Below are 26,259 nucleotides of genomic sequence, written 5' to 3'. Positions count from 1 at the left end.
CGGGACTTGAACCCACCTTCTTGGAAAGTAAGAAATATCGAACTTAAAGTCAGAAATGTCGACCGATTACACGCATGAGTATGCACTCTAAAAGAAAAAAAAAAAGAGTCATTTGACTCTTTTTTTGCTACATACTAAATGTGACTTGCACGTGCATGACCATCTTTTTGTAGAGACGCTTTGACTCCCTTGTGGATAGTCGTGGATGTATAAATTTCTTCAAAGAGACATGCTCTTTCGGAGACTAAAGAGAGTCAAGGTGTCTCTCTAAAGAGAGTTATTCATGTGAGAGTCACATGTGTAACAAGAAAGAGTCAGATGACTCTTATTTTTCATAGTGTGTGCATACGTAGAAAGCAGCAATTGCCGGCGAGGTCTGCCAGGCTAATTCCGTTTGTAGCAACATTATCGTCACCACTACCAAGTGCACATGACTTGGGTACTAATTTAGGCGCAAAATGACCGCCTTCGTTGCTTATGTCCACGGAAGGCGTAACGGTATAATCTACATCACTTCGCATTTTCGCGAACAGAACATTGAGGATGGAGGCTCCTGCCGATTCAGCATGGAGTGCCGATCCCAGTGCTGCTCGAAGGTGTTCCCTAGAGGCGACCAGGCAGGTAGTCCGAGGCAGTGCCGCCGCTTCGCTGAGATCGGCGAACCATGCAGTGATGAGCAGATCAAGGGTGGCATCTACGTCAACGGATGTCCCTGCCGCGTCGGTGAGTCGGGCAGGGGGTGTGCAAACGCTTTCGGGGCCGAATTGATAAGAAATTGTTTTGTACCAGAATTGAAGCGTATCAAAAGTTTAATCGAATGCCATTAATTAAAGGCGACAGATGTTTGAATTCATGTATATTCAGATCACTAGCAAAGCTTATGTCGTATCGGATCGAGTATTGAATAGCCAACAAACAGTTTTCGAATAGCTGGCTTTACCATTATTGTAAGCCGATAGATGGTCACATAATTGTGTATACATAACATTAGGAAGCTTCTGTCGCATCGAATTGTGCATCACTCTCGCGTACGGCGCATTCATCGCCATTGCAATCCTTGCCGTAATGAGCATGCGCGGGAATTGAGGTACATGCTGAATAACGGCATCAATACAGCAGAATCTCGTCATAATTAACTAGCATCTGACAGAGATATAGTTTAGTTATGTGCACTATTCATTATAATGGTATGTCTCATATATTCTAATAGCGGCGATACAATTTTTTATGTCGGTATATCTAACAATACGCTATATCCGCCGTGTTGGCTATATCGAGGTTCAGATGTATAAAGAAATGTGTGAACTTTCGTGTCGCAATGTGCGTCGGGGTACATGGTCTCTCGCACATCCATAGATAAAACGAGGTCGATCTGCCTGAATTTGCTCGCTAATTAACATGATTTTTTCCCTCCTATTTTCTAGGCTACTGTGGAAGGGACGGACACTGCAAAGAGGAGTAAGAAAAGGAGCTAAGGTCAGCGCTCAAGTGCTCGGGACTCGGAAAACGATGCGACTCAGCGCGAAGCTCAATAAACGGGCGCTTTAGAAAGCGTAAAAAAATATGACCACAGACTGGCTCACTTACCAACTTGACGATCTCACCTTGAAGGTATTGCATATTTCGGCAAACACGAAGATGAGTACTTATCAGCATTTCGCGCTTGTCGGCTGCACAAAGTTATCTCCGCTTGTGCATTCGGAAACGCACAAAACGAAGTGAAATCAATTGATCACGAACGATAGTCATGCGAGACAAGAAAGAACGGGTGGGCGACAGCACGGCAAATAACGGTAGGACACCAATTCACAACTGATATTTCTCGTATATGTACCAATCGAGAGTGGGTACCCTAATGGCGTCAAGTGACCCTTCTGGCGTCACTAATTGTGTTAAAAGAAAGCCCAGCCTTGTCCGACCAGCAGCATTTCTATGCAAGTGTACTCGACTTCTATCGATGTTGGTGTTTCTTGTTTTGTTTATATACATCATGGCTGTGCCCATTTACGACAATTGCTCGAACCACCGGTAACTGTACCGCTTTGTTCTTAAATAAGATGGAATGTATAAGCAATGGCAACCAGTGAACAATCGTTCAGCACCAAAAGACCAACGACATCACGAATAATCGGGATTGTTCATCATTTCCATTCCCACAAGAACACTATAGACAATACGTAGGCACCGCTTCGCGCATGCCCTTTTGAACTCGTCCCGACTAAAGGAGCGGCTCCTTCTCATCGTCAGCGTCAACGGCCCCTTCGTCAGGCTCGTCTGTCGTCACCGACACTAGCATCTGGCCTTCACACTTCGCGCTGTCGTCACACCAGCGGACCAAGAAGTCTGGCAACGCGAAGCTCTTCTTCTCGTAAAGGTAGATGGCCACCATGAGCACGAACAGCGAGATGGCGTAAGCCGGCGTGATGCGAAACTGGTCCGGGAACAGGGCGGCCGAGGCGAACGTGTTGAGCACGCTCGAAGTGGCCGACATGTGGTACTTGACCACGTTGTCTAGCCGCGTCACGACGAGTGCCACGCAGAGACCGTAGGCAGCGCTGAGCACTATGGTGGCGACCAGGAAATGCAGCACGCGGCCGGTCAGCTGGTCTGCGCAGGGGTGAAGAAGGTGAGTGTGAGAGTTTGGGCTAGTTGGTGTTGCATTATTAACGAGGGTGAAGCGCTAAAAGGACGACGAGGACTATAGGGTGGACCAAACGACGCGCACTTACTTGCAACTGAGATTTATTGCGAAAAAACAGAACAAAAAACCCGCATTTCCCCGAAGGGGAGTATGAGGAAGTGCGAAGCACGGGGTGATGCTATGAGGGGGCGCGCGCGACTAAACTGCAGAGCCGAGCGAAGGAGACGGCAGCGAGAGAGCACGCGCCAGCCGACCCACGGAGGTCTGGCCGTTTTTAAGTGCAAAGCACTTTTACTGATGATGATGATTAAGTGTAATTAATGATTTAAAGTGTTGTTGTCATGATGCATTTGTACACACACACACAAATTTATATATGAAGTATTATTTATTTATTTTACACTTCACGCGTTTCGTATGATGCATTAATGCACCTCGCGAGTGCGTCACACACACACACACACACACACACACACACACACACACACACACACACACACACACACACACACACACACACACACACACACACACACACACACACACACACACACACACACACACACACACACACGAACACACACACACACACACACACACACACACACACACACACACACACACACACACACACACACACGTCACTACAGATCAGCACCTATTCGTGTTATCGTTGTAGCTCACGGTTAGTACCAGCGCTTTGTGATCCGAGAAATGGACGGTGAGCGAATCCGGCAAGACGGCGCGGTCCGTACAGTTCCTACTGAACGCTAAGTCTATGAAGCCACCGTTGATCGTGGTCGGAAACTCGAGAGACAGACACGTCATCGAGAAGCCGGCGCGGCGCGCGCAGCCACGGCGCGGAGGCGCCAGCTGCACAACGCGCCGTGACGTCACGGCGCGGAGAGCGGTGCGGAGCCGGCGCGGAGCGCGCGCAGCTACGGAGCGGAGGGCGGAGCGCCCGCAGTCACGTGGGGCGTGACGTCGCTGCGCCGTTGCTACAGACGCTCCTCGCCGCTCCTCGCGCCGTTGCTAGAGGAGAGGAGGAGGAGCGCGGATGCCGGCGGAGTTTTCGGGGTCGCTTAAGAAGTGCATTCGCACTTAAAACTTGGGGGACGTTTGAGCTTCGCATTCACGAGTAGAACGCGATAGCGTAATCGGACCGAGCAGCAACTGTGGACTTTGATTTTTCAAGGGCGCGATCGCGATCGCTGGCGCGCACGTTATCTCGGCAGGCATCAGCGGACGCCCAGTATACCCTTCTACGTGCTGTGCTCTAAACGCGAAGAGACCGTGCGAAAAGCCAGAGTGCGGGCGCCCTCAAGCTCATATATTTATTTGCATCTACGTCGAATTTTCGCTCACGGACAAAGCTGATTTTCCTCTCACAACCAAAGACGCCGCCGACACCGGAATTTCTGCGAAACGAGCTCTTTAACGCTGTCGCGTTAAAAATATGCGCCGCTTGCGCTGAGTCTCGCGAGGCTTGGGCAGAGCAAAGCTGGTCGGCACTGGGCTGGTCCTATGGGTGTCGGCAGGATTTATCTTGGGGGGGGGGGGGGTGCAACCCGTGTTTCATCACGATGGGAGAGGTGGGCGAGCGCTGGTGTGATTTGGGGGTGGGTGCCCCTTTTGCACCACCCTGCTGTCGCCCATGCCTGGTCCTGGCTTCACCAGGCGAGTGAATGCACACGTGCATTCACTCGCCGATGCACGAGGTACTCACGTGATCACATCGTCAATCACGAGTATTGGCTAGGTGTCGATCGGTTTCTACTAGGAATCGCTTGGAAATCACTGCACCAAAGAGCACATAATTACCTTAAGTATCTTATTAGCATAATTAGGATACTTAGCTCAGTTGGCCTAATTTGCATATTCGAGGCTTGGTGTCGATTAGCTTGCATCCCAAGTCAACCTACGCTTAATTAGCTAAATCGCCTAATCAACACTAACTAGGCTGAGTCTTAGTTAGCCTTAATTAGGCTTAGCTCGGATCATCTTGCCGAGCTCGGCGTGATGGGCACACCAGAATCTCAACTCGGCTTAATTACGACTAATTATGCTGACTTAATTAGCTCGATTATGCTGTACTAATGAGGTATTACCGCGCTCAACTAGGCTTATAAATGGGCTTGGCCATGATTAACTTGGCTTAACTAGGCACAGCTGTGCTTAACTTGGCATGACATGGCCCCGCCGGCAGAATGATAATTTCTTGTCGACATCGCGAACCGGAGAAACGGCGGGCATGACAGTTCTGCTGTAAAAATATATACATGAAGAGAACAGTGGCGCCGAAGGCGAAGATGAACACGTGCGATGACCAGCGGTGACATAATTTGTGAGAACTTCAGTAACGGAGATTACCAGAGCAGGAGTAGGCAAGATTAAATGCAGTAGGTGAGATCACGGTGTCTACCGCATTCACGGAGCGGCGCCTTCCAAGAAACGTTCTTTTGCACTGAGGGTCACGGAGGGCTTGCTCACGCGAGAATCTGTTTCCGCAATACACCTCAGTTGCAAGTAAGCGCCTGTCGTTTATTCGCCCTAGTCGTCGCCGTCCTTTTAGTCCTTCACCCTCGTTACTCAGTGTGAGAAGCACGAGTCCATATTCAACTGAGCTATAGTCCGTTACACCTAAGAATAAATAAAAGCTCTGCCCTGAAAAAACGCCAGGCCTGCGCGGAAAGCACAGCACAGTCACAGCGAAAGCTGGAAGAGCGGCATTTCTAGAGCCCGTTATGAACTCTCTTGTGGTTACTAATGCAAGTACACTAGCAAAGTACTCACAACGCCACAAATGATAATTTTTGTGAAGTTGGGAAGCACCCACCACGACTTTATTCGTCAGTCTGCGAAGAAGCGAGGTACCATCTGTAAGGAATTTTGTGCACTTTGTTGATGCGACGGTTGATGACGATGAAGAATTATGGCTGGGCCCTTTGTAATGGGTTGGAAGCTTTAAACGACCCACTAGTTATGTAACTCGTACTGTGTGATGCCCGGTCGTTATTTAACTCTCCCACCACGCTTTATAACATACGTTAACGTGAAAGAGAGAGAGAGAGGGAATTAAATTTATGGAGACCCTGAGCAAATGGTTCATGGGAGCCTTATGGGCTTCCTTGGCAACCAATAGAAGTGCACTTGCGAGGAACCCACTACGCTAAATATCATCATAGTTTTTGTGAAGTAGGGAAGCAGTCACTATGTAATATTTCGTCATTCTACGGAGAGCCGCGGTACCCGCTAAACACCTGTATGGCATTATGTGCACTTTGTTGATGATGTGGCTGATGACGATGAAGAATTATGGCAGAGCCCTTTGTAATGGGTTGGAAGCATTCAACAACTCACTCGTTGCGCAATTCGCATTGCGTGACGCCCTGTTACAGAATTCGCGTTGTGTGACACCTGGTTGTTATTTTACTCTTCTACCACACTACATTGCATATGTTAATGCTTCCTTCCCGACAAGAAACCTGTATAGGGTATCTTTGCAAAGCAGTTTCAAGCACCGGCATGGCTCTGAGGTAGAATACTGGGCTCCCACGCAGAGGGCCCAGGTTGGAACCTTGTTCCATCCCGGATATTTTTTTCTTATTTAGTTTTCTTTTCTAATTTGCGCGATAGTGGTTACGGACACCGGCGGCGGCGGCGGACAACTACGGCGCCAAAAACGGCCCTTGTTGTGATCTCATAACAGCTTCCGCTGTAAAGCTACAACGCGCCTGCTACCCATCTATGCAAGAGACACGTGCCACTGGTTTCCATTGTGACCATAAGTACTTTTCGCTGCTGATGTAAATAATGTAAATGCGGTAATTACTGCTCAAGCAAAAGTGGGGCAGCGACTGGTAGTAAAGAAAAAGAAATAGCAGTGGCGTAGTGGCTCGAGCGCTGAACTATGGAGCAACGCCTCCTCTAGAAAGATGCCTGCGGAGTCGCTGGCTATCCCATTGTAGCCGTCCCGCCTTGAGTTGTGGTCGCTTGTCGAGAGATGGCGCCACGTTCTCCCCTATTCTTTTCAATGGGGCTGGCGTGGCGTGACGTCGAGGGGGGTAATGTGCGCATGCGCAAATGTGTGTTGCAATCGGCCACCGCAAGGATCGCTAGCTACTGCCCTCATTAGAAGCAGTGAAGGAGGGAAAGGGTAGGGCAGGAGGTTTTGGGCTCATGCGGCAGGCATCTTTCTGGAGGAGGCGTTGTATGGAGTAGTCGCGGTGGTGGTAAGGCGGTGGTTCAATCGTCGTTGGTACGTTTCTTTAGTTTGCGCAATTTGCGTGCCGCTTTCGCTTCCACGGCTTTGTGACGACGTTGGGGACGCAAGGAAGCGCCAAGTAGTTCACTCGCATTGCAACTCATATTGAAACGTAGGTTTGCTTCACACTGTATTCTATGCGTACCGCCACTGCATGCTGCTGAACTGCAATAGGTTGGGAAGCATTGTCAAGCTTACTAGAGCTTTTATTTCCCATCCCTCATATCATTAATGTGATTAGATAGATAGATGGATAGACAGACAGACAGACAGACAGACAGACAGACAGACAGACAGACAGACAGACAGACAGACAGACAGACAGACAGACAGACAGACAGACAGACAGACAGACAGACAGATCTGTTACCTGCGTTGATGAGTGCCTTCGCGGAGAACAGCGGGGCAATGCTGGAGATGACGGCCGTGCCGAAGTATATCTGGGACTGCTGCTCCCAGATGGAGCGGCTGTCGTTCTTAAAGTAGTACTGCGATTGAACACACAGGGAAAGACATGCCGTCACCAAATATAAAAAAGCACAGCTACACGTTATGGCAGCTAATGCTCAACCAACAGTCATTAGAATGTGCAGATATGGGTTACCGTAGCTTAAAACGGGTTTCAGAATGTTGGGGAGGGGTCGCCTAGAAAGCTTTGCACCAACCACACTCCTGAGCAGCTGAGGTGTACTTGCCGGTGCAGTCAATTGCACAGATATCGTCGTGTTTCGGGGAAAAAATTGAATAATGTGACACTTTTTCCTGTACATCTCAAGACTTAGCAAGGCACAAGTATGATGTAAGTATACAGTAAAATCTCGCTATAACGAAGCAGCATCAAACAGACAAACAGCTTCGTTATATGCACTATTCCTTATAAACGTATATACGATGCACTGTAAAAGTGACATGGCAGTTCATTTACACCGGTACTTGAGATAATCCGTTATATCCGTATTTTTGTGTCAAGAGCTATATCAAGATTGTATACCATATTGTACATCATATTGTATAACACATTGTATAATATAATATAATATAATAATAATTATAACGTGTATAATATAACTCATTGTGTGAATTTTATGCTGCAACTCTATGTACCTGGACTACCCAAGGGAATGTTGAGCCTTCGCCAGTTTTATTGAAGCACCTTTAGCCCAATTTTCTTCGGTATGCAGTGTACACTGTGAACCGAATAAAGCTTCTTTTAACAGCTACTTTTAACGGCGGAGCTCTTTAAGCTTGGCATAACTCCGGGATCGTCCGCAAAAACTGGGCGGGTGTGCGCCACAGTATGTGCCAAGTAGCTCCTATCATAGCGTAGCCATGCGTAGTATAGTATACCAAGGGTGTGGGAAAGGGTAGTGAGGTTGAGGAGAAGGCATGTGCGGGTGAGGAGAATGGAAAGGACGAGGGAGAGGGTAAAACATGGCATAGCCATGTATAGTATTGTATAACAAGGGGGTGGGAAAGGGAAGTGATGATGAGGAGGAGGGAAAGGAGAGGATATGGTAAAGCATAGCATAGCTATGCATAGTATAGTTCATCTCTTAAGAAGCGCAAAATGACACGGGAACGAAGCATAGACCCACACAGGACAAGCGCTTGGTGCAGTCAGCAAGGTGTTCCGATTTGCCGATGATTATTTAATTTTGGCTTCGAATGTAGAAGAAGATGTTTTCAGAAAGAGAACTGTAGACATGTTTACCTCTAAGGGGAAAGGGCTGGTGTTCACTTCGGAAATTCCGGTTGAAAAATAAGCTGCAGTACCTGGGTGTCAACTTTAATTTCCAGGCAAACCACATTTGTTGGTCTTATTCGCCTCGTGTCGGGAAACCACTTTTAAACTATACTTCTGGTCATACAAAGATCGTGAAGAATGCTATTGCGGTGTCTTGCCTCCGGTCTGCCTTAATGAAATCTTGTTTTCACTCTGTGAACTGTGCCTTTGCTTCGCAAGTTGAACGCTTAAAGGAGGCTGGATACCTCCACTCTATGTTGCAGTCCTCGTGCGGGAGGCTTCTGAAGAAGCTGAACCATGATAAACAGTCTACTAGCGAAATAGGCAGGCAAAATGTTAGTTTTTGAGAAGTGTCTACGATTCCTTATGTTCACGGCCTGTCTCATAGGTTAAAAAAGGTGGCTGATAATTATGGTGTTAAAGTAATATTTTCGGCAAAAAACAAAATTGGCAGTGTGGGCTCTTGAGTGAATCGAAAATATGATAGCGTAAAAAACGGTGAAGTGTGCACATAACGCACAAGAACAAGTTTATTGACTGCTCGAATAAGGTCGTATATAGATTACCTATGACGTGCGGGCATGTTTATGTGGGCAAAACCGGCAGATGTGTGAACACAAGATTAAGGGAACACATGAATAGCCTAAAAGGACGTCCCTACACACACACCTAGCATTGCACTGTAACAAATGTGAGTGCAACCCCAGCATAGATAATACCGTCACTCTGTTTACTCATCAGAACCAGACATATAGAGAAATTGCTGAAGCTTTTTTCATTTCTCAGCACAAGGATGAATGCATTAGTCATCCTTCAGTAGCCCTATCAGACAAAGAGATACATCTGCTTTCTGCATTTTTGTGAATGTCTTTTTATGTTGTTTTAGCGATGTGCGCTAAGGCATTAGAAGATGTGATTTGTGCAGTTCCGTGTGAATTAAAAGTCTGAGTTGTTTCGATAATAAACTCAGTTGTTAGAGAAAAAAAAAGAAAAAAATTGCAGTGGCTTAGCTCGGCTATGCCAGGATATACGTAGCGTTAAAAAAGGTTCAGCTGATTATTCTTAGCTTTCCAGATTGTCTAGGATTATTAGCCTTCTTATGTTCATTCTTCGTACGCTGAACCGCTAATTGCCAGGCAACTACGTCGGGATCCGATGAGATAAGCTTCTCGGCTCTTCTGCGCCGTTGAGCAGCATTTGCGCTCTCCTTCTCCATGGCGTTCCTCATTTGCAAACGCCAGTCAGAGGCGCTATCAAGCGGCTCCAGCCCAATGTCAGAGGGCGACTGCACAGCGAAGGCGAATAGCTGCGCGCGCGCCGGCGCCAGTGTGTCTGCCATGGCTACGACGTCACTCCTCTCGAATGCGCAGACCAGCAGCGGCCAGTTGCGCGCGGCGGTGGCGGAGTCTGCGTGCGCGCCGGCGCCAGTGTGTCTGCCGCTGCTACGACGCCACTCCTCCCGAACGCGCAGACCAGCAGCGGCGAGTCGCGTGCGGCGGTGGCGGAGAGCGCGTGAGATGCCGGCTCCAATGAGCCAGCTGTGTGACATCACTTATCCTCGCGCATGCGCAGCACGGCTCATGAGGATCCACGCGAAATCGGCTCCGGCTAGGCCAGTGTAGCTAACGCTACAAAAAAACGTTTGTCCTGTGTGTGTCTATGCTTCGTTCCCGTGTCGTTTTGCGCTTCTTAAAAGACAAACCGTTTCCTTCTAGGCCAAACAGCCGTGAACAGCGGCTCGCCGCTGCTGGTCTGCTGAACTTCATAGTGTAGTATAGCAAGGTGGTGTGAAAGGGAAGTGAGGGTGGGGAGAAGTGGAAGGCCACCAGCTGCGCTGTCTCCCCAGTCTTCGCACCACTTGTGTGTAGCTGCCCCGATTTTTTTGTACGTTGTATTGTAAAATTCAGCTGTACCTCTGTGTAAACAGCCGCCATAGTGGAGAGGGTTCCGCAGAGCAGAGCCAGCGCCATGGCCGTTGCCACTGACGAGGAGCGTGCATGACTGGCCAGGACGTCTGCCTGGCTGCCCACCACGGCAGCCGCGATGAGGGCACCGGCGGTCCACTGCGCTCGGGTCACGTGTCTTCCGAACGGGTACCTGGAACGGCACGGTGGACGAGAAACGCGCACTTAACGACTGCGTGTGCAGCCTTAATTACACTTGTTCTAGAGCAGTCCAGAGCGTGGCTTTGGAAGCTGTCGTCGTCTACAGCTGCTGCCTCGCATTAGCTACGAGGTTCTGTTCATGCTTGAAATATAGCGCAAGGACCCAGCATGTGGTATGACTACGTTTGATATCATTGGAAGGTTGGTATACGCATAGTGTCTTGCAAAAAAAAAAAAGAGGGCAGCTGTAGCACCCGACTTGACAAGTGTGATTCAAACTGTACAAGCAACTTGTTGCTATGCAACTGCGGCAGTGTTAGATTTCAAGGAGCCATCAGAGCGTAAGATCAGCGTCTTGCATATAAAACTGCGGCCATTACTTTGCAAAGCTGTTTAATGCATTGTTATCACCATCAGTGTTCTGTCCTCCGGGCGAAACTGCGACATTTTATATAGGATGCGTCTTAAAAAGCGATGTCGTCAGCCTCGCAGCTTAAGAACTTCGGAAGCTTAAGTTAGTGTGGCATACGAAGACGTGCAGTAAGTGTCAAAAGTTTATGGACCACGACACAAAAGAAAAAGCTGAATATTTACGCTACTTCGGCAGGGAGCCTTGAACTTATATTTCCGACCTGTTACAAAACGCGCTTCCAACGTGTACTGTGCAGTTCGACCGAATACGGTCACAAATTGCTGAGAAATTTAAAGTTTTCTCAGACTTCGTGATCTCTAAACTATTGACGCCGGCTGTGCATTATATGTCGCGCTACAGACTTCACCGAGCTTTCCCACAACTGTGCCGACAAACAACACCAAAAGTTAGGTCACCCTAGCCCTAGTAGCACCAAATGTTGACACAACGTTGCCGCCCCATCGAGAAAGTTGCTTCAGCGTTGTGACAACATAGCGTGAAAGTAATTTTGGATGTTTTAACCTGTCGTATAAACGTAGTTCTAAGTTCTAACGATATGTTTTTCTTTTCTTCAGACCCCTCAAATAAAAACGTAACGCTATAAGACGTCATATAAACAGGCTCACTTGTAGACCAACAGCGTGAGGAAGATCCTGCACTGGGCGAACACGAGCCAGACGGCGGGCGTGACGTAGTGGAGCGCGAAGAAGAATATGTTGTTCGTGAGCATGTAGACGACCGAGGGCAGCAGGAACTTGTACGAAGGGCGCATGTGCAGGGACCCGCTCGTGACCCTGTGCACGACGGTCACGAGAACGCATTTGAGGACCTCGGTCACCGCAACCATCAGCGACTGGTTCATCGGGTACGAACCTGCGTCACAAATAAGCAGATACAAATGGAACCAGTTTATACACATCCTCACGCTTTTCTTCTCTCCCGAGCAACCGTTTAGGTGTTCCGCCTGACAATTCCCTTGAAAGCCCAGAAGCTTCATTGCGATAAGAAAGGCTAAGAAAGCGCGATCTAGACACAGACATTAAAGAACACATACGACAGCGCCAGTGTGTCTGTTGTATGTGTCTCTTGTGCCTGTGTCCAAGTTCGCTCTTTAGTCGAGCCTATGGCAGTGTATTAAGTACAACGTCCCAGGCGAAACAGGTTTCTTAACTTTTTTTTTTCTGCATGCCACTACGTGTACAGACGGATCCACTGTTAAAGGGAACACTTGCGTGCAGGGCATGTTTGGATTTCGCTCTCTTGCAAAAAACATAGTGGCTTAGATTTGCATAAAACTAGTGGTGGTTGACAGTTTTGCCTCTTTTTGACAGACTCGTGCCGTGCATGAACAATGTTTCCCTGTCCGCTTGCTGTTAGAGGGCCAGCAAAATGAAAGGTGCTGACTGGAGTGTTCCCTTTAACAGTGGACCGTACTGTACTTTATGACCAGTCTATATGTTTCCGTAGCAGTGTACAAGTCTTTGTGTAAAGTTAAGTCTGCATAGATTCGCTTCTACGAGGGCCGTGAAAGGTCCCGATAAAATACTTAGGCGTGTTGTTCAAAAGAGTCAGAAGTTCACGAGAAGATGGAAGCTTAAGAAGATGAAAGAGTCTTGAACACGGGGTGTTACTGCAGAGCCAACGTTTTTAAAAGCAGACTAGTCTTCTTCAAGGCTGCAACCTTATCGCGTGTATGTGTATACCTTGTACCCTCTCCCCATCAGAAACAAAAGAGAGGGAAAGGGCAAGTGCTAACACTGCTAACAAGGGGTGGGGATTGGGGAGAAAGAGGGGCCGACGAGCCGAATTGGATGAGTAAAAGGAAGCGAAAGCAGTCAGTAAACAAAAGAGAAAAAATTGCAGGGGGGGGGGAGGCTTCTTGTCGAAAGGGTAGAATGAGCGGGGAGAAAGTGGGGGGGGGGGGGGTTACTTCGCCGAATCACGGTTTTCCAAAGTAAGCACTACCAGACAATGATAACATTGCGGTGATAAGAACAGTTAGAAATTCCTAGGGGAAAGGCTTATATAGTTGCTAGGTGTATAGTTGCTGTATGTGGGTCCCAAAGGGAGTCATATATATATAGCAGATCTATTAAGGGGATTCAGTTCACCGGACGTCGACGTTCAAGTTCTCCACCGCGTGGGACTTACCGTGGTTATGGTAGCGCAGCGAGTAGCTGCACACCATCTTGCTGACGTCGGTGAACGTCGAAGCCGCGAACAGCACCAGCACGACGGGCAGTGACGTCTGCTCGCGGCGCTCCAGAGACGACTTCGGCGAGCCGGTCTCCGCCTGCGGCGACTGCGAGTGAGAGTGCTTATAAGAGAACTGGAGTGGCAACACTGTAGCTGAAAGGAAGTGTCAGGTCTGCTACCCTAGACCGAGGGGGTGGGGGTGCAAGTGAGTGAGGATGCGATAAAAGTGCCAGGGTCTTAATGGGACACTAAAGAGAAAAAACAATTTTTCTCGCATTATTTACAGAATGGTATCTTGGTACATGTTACTGAGCTGTAACCAGCGGGAAAACGGGACGGAGGGCAACAAGCAGACCACACAAGCGCTGAAGAAAAAACTGTGCGCAAATTTATTGCAACGGGAAATATATACTATAGATAAGAACTTAAAAGATGCGTAAGACTGTCACATGATACGGTCGGGAAGAAACAACCGTAATTGGATTGGGTATAAGTAGGGTTAATGGTGTGGTTCAACACACGTGGCGGACATTATTGTTGTTGCTTCCTCACCGTATCATGCGACAGTCTTACGTTTCCTTTTAGTTCTTTTAAGCACCCCCCCCCCCCTCCCCCGAAAAATATTCCTGGCTACGCGCCGGCCGCCATCTCTCTACCCACCGTCTCAGGGCATAATTTTGCAAAGCCTTCGTGCCGACAAGTGCGCTCTATGAGAAGGAACAGCTCACCTTATCCTTGCCTTCCATGAAGACTTCGTGCACAATTGTATTCGATTTCGTTGTAGACAATGAAGCGCTGAAACTAAAAATAGCACTCTCGTTCCTCTGTTAGAACGTGCAGCGGAAATACGATATTGATGATAATTCTTCCTGTTTTCGAAGAAACGAACCCACTATAAGCCATAATTCAGGTGGCAGTGCTAAAAATAATGGTTATAGTTATGATAAAGAATGATTATAAGTATACGTAAAAGGAAAATACGCGTACGAGAAAAGCTGCATCAAGTACAATTGAGTGCAACATCCTTTAGTCAGAGTTTCATAAACATAAAGAGCATTCACGCGAATCCAACTTCGTTCTTCTCATTCCAATTTGCAACGCGCGCGCAGACACGGCGTGGCGTTATTCACGGTTATGCACGCTCCTAACAATAAAACATCTGCAACTCTTTACTTGGAATCAAATATAGACGAAGTCCGCAAAACTGACGCAATACAAAGGGCGCCGTACGCTTCGATGTAACGACGCGCTGAAGAAAACTATAAAACACACGGATCGCTTTCGAGAGCATTACAAAGCGGCTTAGGCGCACTATTGCGGTTATTACCGGGCCTATAAAGACGCCCCGCAGACCGATGAACGTGGTACCACACGATATCTAAGAGTGCGCTGCAAGGGACTCGCATCGACTAGCCTGCTACGAGTAGACTAGAGGGAAATCTGGCGTAAAGCGATAAAAAACTCACAGGGTCCCTTGTTCATTCACCTAAGACGACTCAAAGGCGAAAGCCGTCTTTTTTTTTTTTTGTCTCAGTCGATGTATTGGTTCTCCCCTGCCCCCCTCCGAAAACTTTCTGCACCAAACGTGGTTTCGCACTCCCTCCAGGATCGTAGGCGTTGCAAGCTTTCTGCACCTCGCCTGGTTTTGCCCTGCCTCCGTGATCAGCCAACCTATGACCAAGAGACGATGTCCTGTGATGGCGTCATCACATGACACTATGTTACGTTATGGACGTTATGTGACGTCATAGTGATGTCACGATGGTGTGATGATGACGTCACATATATCGGCGATCTGTGACATGATGATGACGTCATCGCGTTATGATTTTTTTTTTGCATGCCTCGTGTTGACGCCGACGGTCAGTTTTCCCGTTTGATGAGGCATCTAAGGCTTTCGCCTTAAAAGTTCTCGCAAACAATACCGCGTTTAGCACACGAACACTGATATACTTAATTGGTTTATGAGAACAAAATAGCTGTTCCTACACAACGCTCGGCATTAAAAGGTTCTGGCCTTTCTCACGACGCCCCTGCGCATGCGCTCTCCCCTAGCGGAAAAGTCGCGAAACGTCTCCTCATCTCGGAGGCTTTGCTTCTGGCCATACCGGTTGTCCCGGCCCCTACCAAACCCTACCAAAACGGCAGAGGGCAGCACAGGAAAATGAAAGAGGTGGATTCACAGCGTAGCTGATATTCCATGCAGCACACGCACAGGAAAGATTGCGTCCATTGGAAAACTTGCCTCTCTGGCGTGGATTCCTTGTTGCATGTCATCCCAGCTGCATCGGCGCTTTTGATTCCTTGTAGAGCCACTTACAGAAGGCTAAGTTCGAGGGACATCGTGCCGTTCGAAGAAGACGTCAGTGCGCGTCGTACACTCCTGTTGCGTCTCGTCCCGCTCACCTTGCTACTGTGAAGGCGCGAGGCAGCTCGCGTTCGCTGGTCGCACATGCATGGCTGACACTCGGTTTTTCAGTCGCGACGGCGCGCTGACAGTCATTGTTACGGCACTGTAGCTCAGAGGCATTGTCCGTTACTGTCGGTTTGTTGTTGGTGTTTGCTTTGTATCTTTTTGGTAATGATCTTTAAACCCGTCGTCGACGCGACGCGACGCGACGCCACATAACGCAATAACGGAAAGATAAACGATGCTGCTGCCACCTGTCGAAAAGAATTTGATCACAACGGAATACGATGCTTGTTGCGACTAGGGCTCTCTGTCTCGAATGTCGCGCAGCGCGTGATTTGTCGGTTGTAACTGTTCTTTAATTTCTTTTTTTTTCGCATTCATTTCGTTGTGGCGGGATCGTATGCTCTTTACTTTTCTAACCGTTCCGTCACCTTGCGGGATTCTGCAGGACTCATTCGGGATATTCCGTATCCGTGTGCTCCGAGCTGTTGACTAATTCGCCCTCGCCCTGCCAATTGCTAGGAACCTAGTTAGCTCAATTGGTAGAGCGAGCGCCCCGGAAAGGAGTTGGTTCCGGGTTCGATCCCCGGGTTAGGACGAATTCTTCTTCAGCTAAGATGCTTTCCTTTCTGTAAATCCGTACGGATTTCCATGTGGCTTCGTGTTACAGACAGCTGTTTGTCAATTATCCCTTCTTTTCTGCACTGTAGAGAAGGAGAGGGAAGGATGAACAGCACGAGAGAGAGAGAGAGTTCAAGCCAACGTGCGCTGTGTGCAGACGCCGAGGTATCGGAAGTCTCGGCTCTGTATCAAATACCGCTGCTCAGTCAGTCGTTGATGAATACTTTATACGCCGTTCACACAAAAATACATGTAAAAACTCACGAGTACTTGCCCTGCCGGGAAAATGAGGGCAAGGGAAGAACAGGAGATCATTTTCAATGAAGAGAAAGGAGAAGAGGTGGGCCTGGAAAGCGCCTGCTACTTCTCACGGGGGTAAAGGAGAGAGAGAGAGGGAGGTATACTATGGTATAGTACTGTGAGTCACTGTACACACACTGCCCTGCGCGAGCGCGTACACTACGCGCAAAAGTTTAAACAGCGAAGCTGTTCTTGGTCGAGCGGCCTTTCATGTCCGGGATCCGTGGTAACGCTTGTGGGCATCATAAACGGGTATGCGCCACAGACATTGGCTAAATCTCACTACTCACCACTGGTCCACTAAAAATGAAGGCAACAGTTAGCCCAACGAACCGGTACGTGCCACAGAAATCTGTGCGGCCTATCGGATAACTATCATCATCGTAAACGCGTATGCGCCACATAAATGGGGTAAATCGCACTACGCACAACTTCCACTAAAAAGGAAGAAGGCAACAGTTAGCCTAACAAATGCCGTGCGCGTTACCATAGTCACTCCACCGTCACGTGATACCTTGCGGTTATAAAAGGTGGCGGCTATACTACCACCTCGAAGCTTAACAAAGAGTGTTTAATAAAGAGTAGAGATACAGGATATCGGAGCATCTTAAGCGAAGGCTTCTTTGTAAACCTGTGTATAAGAGGGGTATGGTCAAGATGCAATAAAACTATACTATACCACCTCGAAGCTTAACAAAGAGTGTTCAATAAAGATCAGTGATATACCATATCTGAAAGACTTGCAAAACATAGAAATGCGTTAGCCTGACGAAGGGAAGGCCACAAGCTTCTCTGCTTCATCGGTGTCCGCGAGGCGGCGCTGGTTGAATTGTTTCTAATACCATAGCACATGTTCTAAAGAGGATCATTTCAACCTGTCTCGCTTAGAAATCTTTAACAGACACTTTAAATTGCGTTGGGCGTGGTCTAAACGTTCCCAGGCACCCAAAAGCTTCTCCTCCGAAAAGGGGAAAGGGCAGCTTCGTGTGTGCGTCCCTTTCTTTCTTTCTTTCTTTCTTTCTTTCTTTCTTTCTTTCTTTCTTTCTTTCTTTCTTTCTTCCTTTTCTTTTCTTTCTTTTCCTTTTCTTTCCTTTTTCTTTCTTCCTTTCTTTTCTTTCTTTCTTTCTCTTTTCTCTTTCTTTCTTTTCTTCTTTTCTTTTTCTTTCTTTTCTTTTTCTTTCTTTCTTTCTTTCTTTCTTTCTTTCTTTCTTTCTTTTCGTTTCCTTCTTCCATGCCGGGAATTCCACCCTCATCCACGAGCCTAGCAGCACAACGCTTCAAATCCTACAGGCAAAAACGACGGTCATGCGTTAATATCTGGGCACCGTGGTTCCCAAATACCTCAAATGGATCCCGGCACACATGGGGGAAGTCAACACAAGATCCGAGCATCCCTCCCAACCTCAACGAGAAGGCCCACCGAAGCGCGCGAGACTAACCCACCGCGCTCGGTCATTGACGGCGTGGGGAACACAATCTCATCCACCCGTAAGGGTACGGACTGGCGGTGGAGGCATGGGAAGATGGAGGAGCCGGACAATGACGAAGTAGCGATTCAAGACGACAGAGACAGACTCACCACGTACCACGACATACTGGCACACTATAAGCAGCAACGAGAAGAATACCCACCACCACACAAACTAGACAGATCTCAAGAAACAGATTGGAGAAGATTGCAAACCAGAACTTTCCCAAATCCAGTGCACTTAAACAGAGTAAATTCCAGACACTGAAGCCCATGCTGGAGCAGATGTCATCTGCCCGAATTTGCAGCAAAACATAATCGTGGTTAGCACGCCAGACAGGGACAATGCAGCAAGATACACTAGAATCAAGTCGATCGTGGTGATGGGAAAAGAACACGAGGTCAGTGCCTACGAAGCGGCGCCGCACTGTACTTGTAAGGGGGTGATTAGAGGCATCACCCTGAGCGACAGCCCTGAGGAGTTAGAGAGGAACATCATCAATGCCAGAAATCCGCTGGCTCTGGCGGCGAAAAGGATCAAGAACACGGGCTCAGTTATTGTGGCATTCGACGGCTGGAAAGTTCCGAACTTTGTGCGCTACGGACCAGTGTTGGTGAGGTGCTGTTTGTATCGAAAACAAGTGGACAACTGCTATGCATGTGGCAGATTGGGACATCGGGCCGATGTGTGCCCCACCCCGAATGAAACTATTTGTAGGGGATGCAGCGCCCCGAACCCGGACGAGCAGCATCAATGTATTCCCAAGTGCAAGCTGTGCGATGGTGCGCACATGACAGCAGCCAAAGTGTGCAGACACCGGTACCAGATCCCGTACGTGGTAAGGAGAAGAAGATGGGAAAGGACGGCAGAAGCCTCCAGAAACCGAGACTCGACCCCACCATCTGGCAGCGGTGACAGCAAGCAGACTCAGCAGCTTTCGACACAAGGGCACAGAGGACGCTCCAGGTGCAGACGGCGTTCCCGGTCGACAGGGCGCTCTCGGTCGACAGGGCGCTCCCGGTCCACAGGGCGCTCCAGTTCCTCGTCCACGGCCAGGGGGCGTTCCAGCTACCAATGTCACCGAGGCGCGTCAAGTTCCAGCCGACTTGGGCTGATCGTGTCCGTGGAGACGTCACCGGAAAACAGGTAACGCAGGGTTTGCCGCCAGAGCATGAAAACGACAGGCTTGGCGCAATTAGAACGCGAAAACGAGATGATGAGGAATACGATAGCAAAACTCATGGCAGAAATGGCCGAGATTAGGAGAGGCAAGGGAGAGCTCTCTAGCTTGGCAGACAAGCAAATAGCTGAGTCGGTACCGACGGAGATACCCGTGGTGGCCGCCTGTGACGCGGAGAGGCCCGCCAAAAAGAGGGCCATTGGTGGAGAGCAGGAGACAATGGCGAGCAGAGCAAAGTCAGAGATTCGCGAGATGCTCTCTTCTCTGAGCGAGAGCGTGAAGCAGATGAATGAAAACGGTCTCCCACCTCCAGTGCAGCATGCTAACCATGGAAGAGAGGTACCATCAGCGCTTTTGCAAAATAGAATCGTTTCTAGAAAATGTGGCAATGGGCCCGCGGCCACTCCAGGCAATGGCCTCAGCCGGTGAGAACGTGAGGGCTTTCGAGATGGTCAGTGAACCAATTCAGCAACAGCCACAGGATGGCCAAGCAAACTAATTGTTTTAGAATATGGCAATGGAACTGCAGGGGGTTTCTCCACAAGAGGTCCCCCTTGCAGCAATTTATTCGCACACAAGAGGAGAAACCACACGTGGTACTCCTGCAAGAAACACTAACCGAAAGTGTAGGTCTACCTGGCTACCGATCTGTTGCAAAGCACGATGAAGGAAGAGGCGTCGGTGTCTTGATAAGCAAGAGGCTGACACATATCACCCACGACCTGTAAGTGGCTTCAAGTAAAATCGAATACATAATGATAGAAATCATTCCTGGACCCGTGAGTAGGGGGAGCATCTTCATCTTGAATGTCTACAGCAGCCCAAAAGACTTGAGGCAGCGCTTTAAGACCCTCGTCTCCAGGGCATCACAGCTCGCCAGAGACTCCCCGCTGGTCATTGCTGGCGACTTTAATGCTCCCTATCACACCTGGGGCTATCCATATGATACACACAAGGGGGAGGATCTCTGGAGAGAGGCGCTCAACCGGGACCTGATGCTTCTCACCGACCCGTCATTCCCCACTAGATGTGGTACGTCGGCTAGCAGGGACACTACTCCTGACTTGACCTTCGTCAGAGGAGCGGCGGCAGCTAAGTGGGTCAACCTCAACATAGACCTGGGTAGTGACCACTACATCCTGGCCACGACCTTGCAGGTAGAGCAGAGAAAACTGCGCAAGTTTATGGTCACCGATTGGGACAAATTTCGCAAGATTAGGGAGGATTATGTGGAAGACGAGGAGAAGCCCGATCTCGAACGCTGGACCGACCAGATTGCACGAGATGTCAAGGCTGCCACCAAGGAAGTTAGCATGGACCTCCCGGTCGAGAAGATGGATAGCAGACTAGCACATCTGATCGAGGCCAAGAGGTCCCTCCTGTCCAGATGGAAGGGGCAGCGTCTCAACAGAAGGCTTCGCAAGAAGATTGCCGAAGTCAACAAAACAATAGAGGAGCATTGCAAGGTCCTTTCCAGGCAGCAGTGGGACGATGTCTGTAATTCCATCGATGGTCAAATGCGCCGTGCCGGGCCCTGGAACCTCCTCAAGCACTTGCTAGATGAGACAAATACCAAGTCGAATCAACGAAGCACGCTGGACGCATTTTGCACGCAGCCAGACAGGAATCCACGGACGATGAAGTTATACAGACGCTTGTGAGCAAGTACCTACAGGTGGATTCCAGCCCGATGGATGATCGTCCCCTCAAGGATTATGAGGGCGTTGAGAACCCAGAGTTGGACGCAGAGTTTGGAGTTGAAGAAGTCAGGCAAGCCCTACACGACCTAAATGGCAAATCGGCACCCGGTCCAGACAAGATCACTAACAAGGCCCTAAGGAACCTGGATGACAAATCAATAGAGCACCTCACTGAGTTCATCAACATGTCATGGAGCAACGGAAATGTTCCAGCACTATGGAAGAAGGCCACCGTCATCCTTATTCCCAAGCCTGGAAAGCCACCCAGTCTCGACAATCTTAGGCCCATCTCGCTCACTTCGTGTGTGGGCAAGGTAGCCGAGCACGCAATCCTGAACAGGCTCTCCCGATACTTGGAAGACAATGACGTCTATCCCCACCACATGATAGGCTTCAGACCTGGGCTTTCTACTCAAGATGCCATGAAGCTAATCAAGAATCAGATCATTGATCGCAACACGAGGGACACGAGAGCCATTCTTGGCCTTGACTTGGAGAAGGCTTTCGACAACATCCTACACTCCTATGTTTTGGGAACGATCTCGAGCCTTGGTCTGGGCAAGAACTTTTATGACTACACGAGATCCTTTTTGGCGGGCAGAGAAGCCACCCTCAAAGTGGGAGACCTCGTTTCAGACTCCGTTAAACTTGGTTCTAAAGGTACGCCACAGGGGTCGGTCATATCCCCGACCCTCTTTAACCTCGCCATGATTGGTCTGTCCAAAAAACTCTCGGAGGTCGACGGCATTAATCATACTATATATGCAGACGACGTCACCATATGGTGCACCGGGGGCAGCGATGGCCATTTGGAAACTGCGCTTCAAGATGCCATCGAGGTCACAGAAAGCTACCTCAGACCTACTGGACTCCGATGCTCACCGCGGAAATCAGAGCTGCTACTTTACAGCCCCAAGCGCAGGGGCCCCAAACCGAAAGGTTGGAGGCCTGTAGAGGACATCGACATCACTCTAAGGACAAGTGAGGGTGGTATCATTCCCAGGGTGGACACCCTCCGCGTTCTGGGTATGATGATTGAGTCAAACGGTTCAAATAACCAGACTGTACTGAAGCTTACAAGGAAAACAGACAACGCCCTGAGGTTGATAAGAAGGGTTGCTAACCGGCAGCAAGGACTATGCGAGGACAACCTCATCAGGTTGGTGCATGCTTTCGTGATGTGTCACGTCACCTACGTAGCGGCAATGCACAACTGGCAGAGGTCGGAGCGGGACAAATTGAACACGTTGATAAGAAAAGCGGTGAAGAGAGCCCTCGGGCTTCCCATGTATACGTCTCGGAGAGGCTGCTTCACCTCGGCGTGCACAACACGCTGGAAGAGATAGCTGAGTCACAAGAGAGGGCGCAGTTCACGAGACTTTCTACCACCAGTGCCGGGAGAAACATCCTGAAAGAGCTTGGAGTTCACCCGACAGAAATCGATACCCGCTACTGCAGCGTTCCTCGAGAACAAAGAGAGCGTATTACCGTGGCACCCATACCTCGGAATGTTCACCCTGAATACAATGTAGGCAGACGACGGGCTAGGGCTAAAGCCCTCCTGGAGAGTGCCCATGCACATGCCCGGAGTTGCTGTTTCGTTGACGCTGCACGGTACCCAAACGGAAAAGCATTCGTTGCAGTCACTGTTGATCAAGATGGCATTATTACAAACTCCTCGTCGGTCCGGACCACAACGGCTGAGGTTGCCGAACAGGTCGCAATAGCCTTGGCCCTGCTAGACGACGGGAGAACAACAATATACAGTGACTCGAGATCAGCAGTTCGAGCATTCGGTAGGGGCACCATCTCAGAATCAGCCTTGCGGATCCTGCGAAATAAGGAGGTACAACAACACACAATCGTCTGGTTCCCAGCTCACATGGGACAGATCAAGGGCGCTCCGTCCAACCTCAACGAGAATGCCCATAGAGCTGCGCGAGGAGTCGTCGACCGCGTAGCTACTGAACGGCATGACGATGAGGTTGTTGACAACAAAGATCCCCCAACGACGTACAATGAACTTTGCAAGAACTTTTATCTGAGGAGGCGAAAGTATCCGCCACCGCACAGTAAACTGAACAGGCCTCAGGCATTGACGCTCAGACTCCTGCAGGTCGGGGCATATCCCAGTCCCGCACTCTTGCACAAAATTTACCCAGAAATTCAGACGTCAAACACGTGCGCGCTTTGCTCAGACTTTGCCAGCTTAGATCATATGCTCTGGCGGTGCCCTGCGTTACGGGTTCAAAACGTTACATCGTCAAAGTGGGATGCTGCGCTACGCAGTACGGATTTCAGGACGCAGCTATGGGCAGTCCAACGGGCCCACGACGTGGCGGACAGGTTAGGCCTATCTGTCCCGACGTGGGAGCGGCCCGCTACGTGCTAGTTCACGCCCCGACGGACCTAAATAAAGTTTTTCCATACCAATACCCTGAAGCGAGCTGTATGCTCTGCAAGCACGAACGCGTAGATATGGCACATATCTTATGGAAGTGCACACGGATCAGGACAATATACAAAGACGACAACATAGGACCGGACCTTCTCGAGGAGTGATGGCTAAGCGCTCTGACTAGCTCAGATCTACAAGAACAACTGTGGGCAATCCAGCGGGCCCGGGCAGCGGTGGAAAGGCTATGCCTCACCGCACATAATGCCCGGGTGGCCTGAGCCCGGGCCGGCAACCTTGCAGGTGTTTTTTTTTCTTAATAAAGTTTTTTCCGTCCGTCCGTCTAGGGCACAGTGAAATGCAGCAACGCGAAATGACAAGTCATCTCGATAAAAGATCAGATCGTCGTATCAGATACGGCTGTTCGCCGACAAGCCCAAGATTTACAGAGAGTATCAATTATTGGAAAACGGCCATGCAAATACGCATCTAACCGGCAGGGGGCGTTCTAGTGCCATATTTCTTAGAGCTACTGTATATGCTACCTTTAGGTTGCAGAGTTGCGCATCTGTCTTCCAAACGCCGCTAGCAACCATGCATTGCGGAGAAGCTGACGCTCGGGCTAATTTTTGTATTTCTCGGCGCCGCCGCGGCAGCGAACTGAATTAACACTTGTCATCGACAGCCAATGTTTATCGCCGGTCTTCGACACGCCTGACATGTTAATCAGCGACACGGTAGTCATGTCGCCTGAAAAAACGAAGTGCGACTTCACCGTATAGCTGTGGTTGCTAGCCGGACCTATGCGCAACTCTGCTACCTAAAGGCAGCATATACAGTAACTCTAGTATTTCTTAGAGTTATACGGTGAAGTCGCACTTTGTTTTTGCAGGCGACATGACTACCGTGTCGCTGATTAACATGTCAGGCGTGTCGAAGACCGGCGATAAACATTGGCTGTCGATGACAATGTTAATTCAGTTCGCTGCCGCGGCTATTCAACCTTGCTGCTTGGCCTGGCGGAGGCGCTCCCGGAAACAGTCAGTGTTTCGCTATACGCTGATGACATCTGCGTCTGGGCATCAGCAGTGACACGCCTGCAGGTTCGTGCAAGGCTACAGAGGGCAGCGTCACAAGCATCTGACTACCTTCGCACGCAAGGCTTAACAATCTCAACAGAGAAATGTGCGCTGGTGGCCTTCACGCGAAAAGCGATGACCAGTTACCCGATATGCATTAATGGCCAATCTATCTCCTACAAGCGAAGTCACCGTTTTTTGGGTGTCATTGTTGACCGAGACCTCTCCTGGAGCCCTCACGTCTCGTACTTAAAAGCGAAACTCGTATCTATTGTCCACGTCCTGAAATTCATCGACGGAAAAAGATGGGGTCCATCACTGAGTTCCATGCTACAGCTATACCAAGCACTTTTTATTGGACTACTGCGCTATAGCTCTCCCCTGCTTGCTAAAACTTCCGTGTCGAATATGCGAGTACTTCAGAGCGTGCAAGCACAGGCACTACGTATTTGCCTCGGTCTACCACGAAGCACCTCAACAGCCGGAACAGTTATATTGGCTCGGGACCATCCGGTTACGACCTACGTCACAACCGACGCGCTGAGAGCGCATGTTCGACATATTTCACGGATGGTGTCGAGCCATCTGCCGTACCTGCCAGAACAACGACCACAGGCGTCGTTCTCCAACGTCGTCAGCTCTCACCGCACTTTGCTACCATCGGGTTTCACACCCTCGGCGCGTTCGCCATCCGCCTTGTGGCGCTTATTTCAACCCGAAGTGCGCCTTTCCGTCCCAGGAATCAGAAACAAGAAAGACCTTTCTACCTTGGCCTTGAAACAAGCAGCTCTGGACTGTTTGCATACCTTTTATGCTGATAGAAATCGCGTATTCACGGATGGCTCAACCACCCAGGCCAGCTCCACCGGCGCCACCGTCATCCCATCACGACACATCAACCTCGCTTACAAACTTTGTCACGTGAGCACATCGACTGGTTCGGAGCTTGTTGCCCTGCGAGGTGCCGTCGATTATATCAAGCAACAACCGGCTGAGCGATGGGCAATATTCTGCGACTCAAAGGCGGCTCTACAATGTGTTTCGTCGGCACTTCGTCGCGGATCGTACGAACAACTTGTTTGGGAGATACGAGAAATGCTGCACTATGCGATTGAAAGAGGACACAACGTTGTGTTTCAGTGGATACCAAGTCACTGCGGTATCTCCGGCAACGACCTCGCCGATGAAGCTGCCAGAAAAGCACATGTAGAGACGAACCTTGTTTCTATACCGTTATCTAGGATTGATGCGGCTCGATACCTAAGTAAGCTGGCGCAGAACATGACACTGCAAAAGTGGCAAACATCACAGTTCACACACCATCGACTGTATTCTCTCGACCCATCTCTACGACGGCGGCTACTACCTGGTCTTTCCCGGGAAGAAGATAGAGTGTTGTGCCGTCTGCGTCTGGGTGTAGCGTTCACCAACGCCTACTCATTTAAGATAGAGATGGCCGACAACGCCGAGTGCAACGACTGTGCCGTTGAGGAAACTATTGAGCACCTTCTGTGTTACTGCCCGACATACGCAAACGAGAGGCTTCACCTCAGCACTGCACTAAATCAAATGGACGGAAGCGCTTTCACTGTCGCGAAAATATTGGGACCATGGGGCTGCGCATCACAGTTCCGAAAGGCAACGAAAGCGCTGTTGCGTTTCCTCAAGGATACCGGACTGATTCGCCGTTTGTGATGTCACACGCGGAACTCTTACGTCGGCTGAAAGAGTGACTTTTCT

General features: G+C 49.4%; 1 protein-coding gene across 2 annotated transcripts; it reads right to left on the bottom strand.

The window, feature by feature from the left end:
• Nucleotides 1-1,405: 1,405 nt before the first annotated feature.
• Nucleotides 1,406-15,854, bottom strand: LOC119407258 (uncharacterized). 2 transcript variants are annotated; one of them, XM_037674142.2, is made up of 6 exons: nt 15,769-15,854; nt 13,318-13,468; nt 11,793-12,039; nt 10,563-10,746; nt 7,276-7,393; nt 1,406-2,607 (listed from the first exon to the last, which is right to left on the bottom strand). In XM_037674142.2, exons 1-6 carry the CDS (start codon nt 15,814-15,816, stop codon nt 2,219-2,221), a joined length of 1,137 nt encoding a protein of 378 aa, XP_037530070.1. In that variant the 5' UTR covers nt 15,817-15,854; the 3' UTR covers nt 1,406-2,218. The 2 variants fall into 2 exon arrangements, with proteins under 2 accessions (XP_037530070.1, XP_037530071.1); XM_037674143.2 differs by having other exon boundaries at nt 15,608-15,844.
• Nucleotides 15,855-26,259: the final 10,405 nt, after the last annotated feature.

This window comes from Rhipicephalus sanguineus, chromosome 10, assembly GCF_013339695.2.
Source record: "Rhipicephalus sanguineus isolate Rsan-2018 chromosome 10, BIME_Rsan_1.4, whole genome shotgun sequence".
Lineage (NCBI taxonomy): Eukaryota > Metazoa > Arthropoda > Arachnida > Ixodida > Ixodidae > Rhipicephalus > Rhipicephalus sanguineus.
This window is presented reverse-complemented; position numbering and strand designations above follow the sequence as displayed.

Excerpts from the sequence above, each read along its gene's own strand:
- LOC119407258 (XM_037674142.2), bottom strand. The coding sequence starts at position 15,816 with ATGTGCGACCAGCGAACGCGAGCTGCCTCGCGCCTTCACAGTAGCAAG. Across the intron at positions 12,040-13,317 it reads GCTGCGCTACCATAACCACG|GTTCGTACCCGATGAACCAG; the intron begins GTAAGTCCCACG and ends TTTGTGACGCAG. Across the intron at positions 2,608-7,275 it reads GAAGGCACTCATCAACGCAG|ACCAGCTGACCGGCCGCGTG; the intron begins GTAACAGATCTG and ends ACCCCTGCGCAG.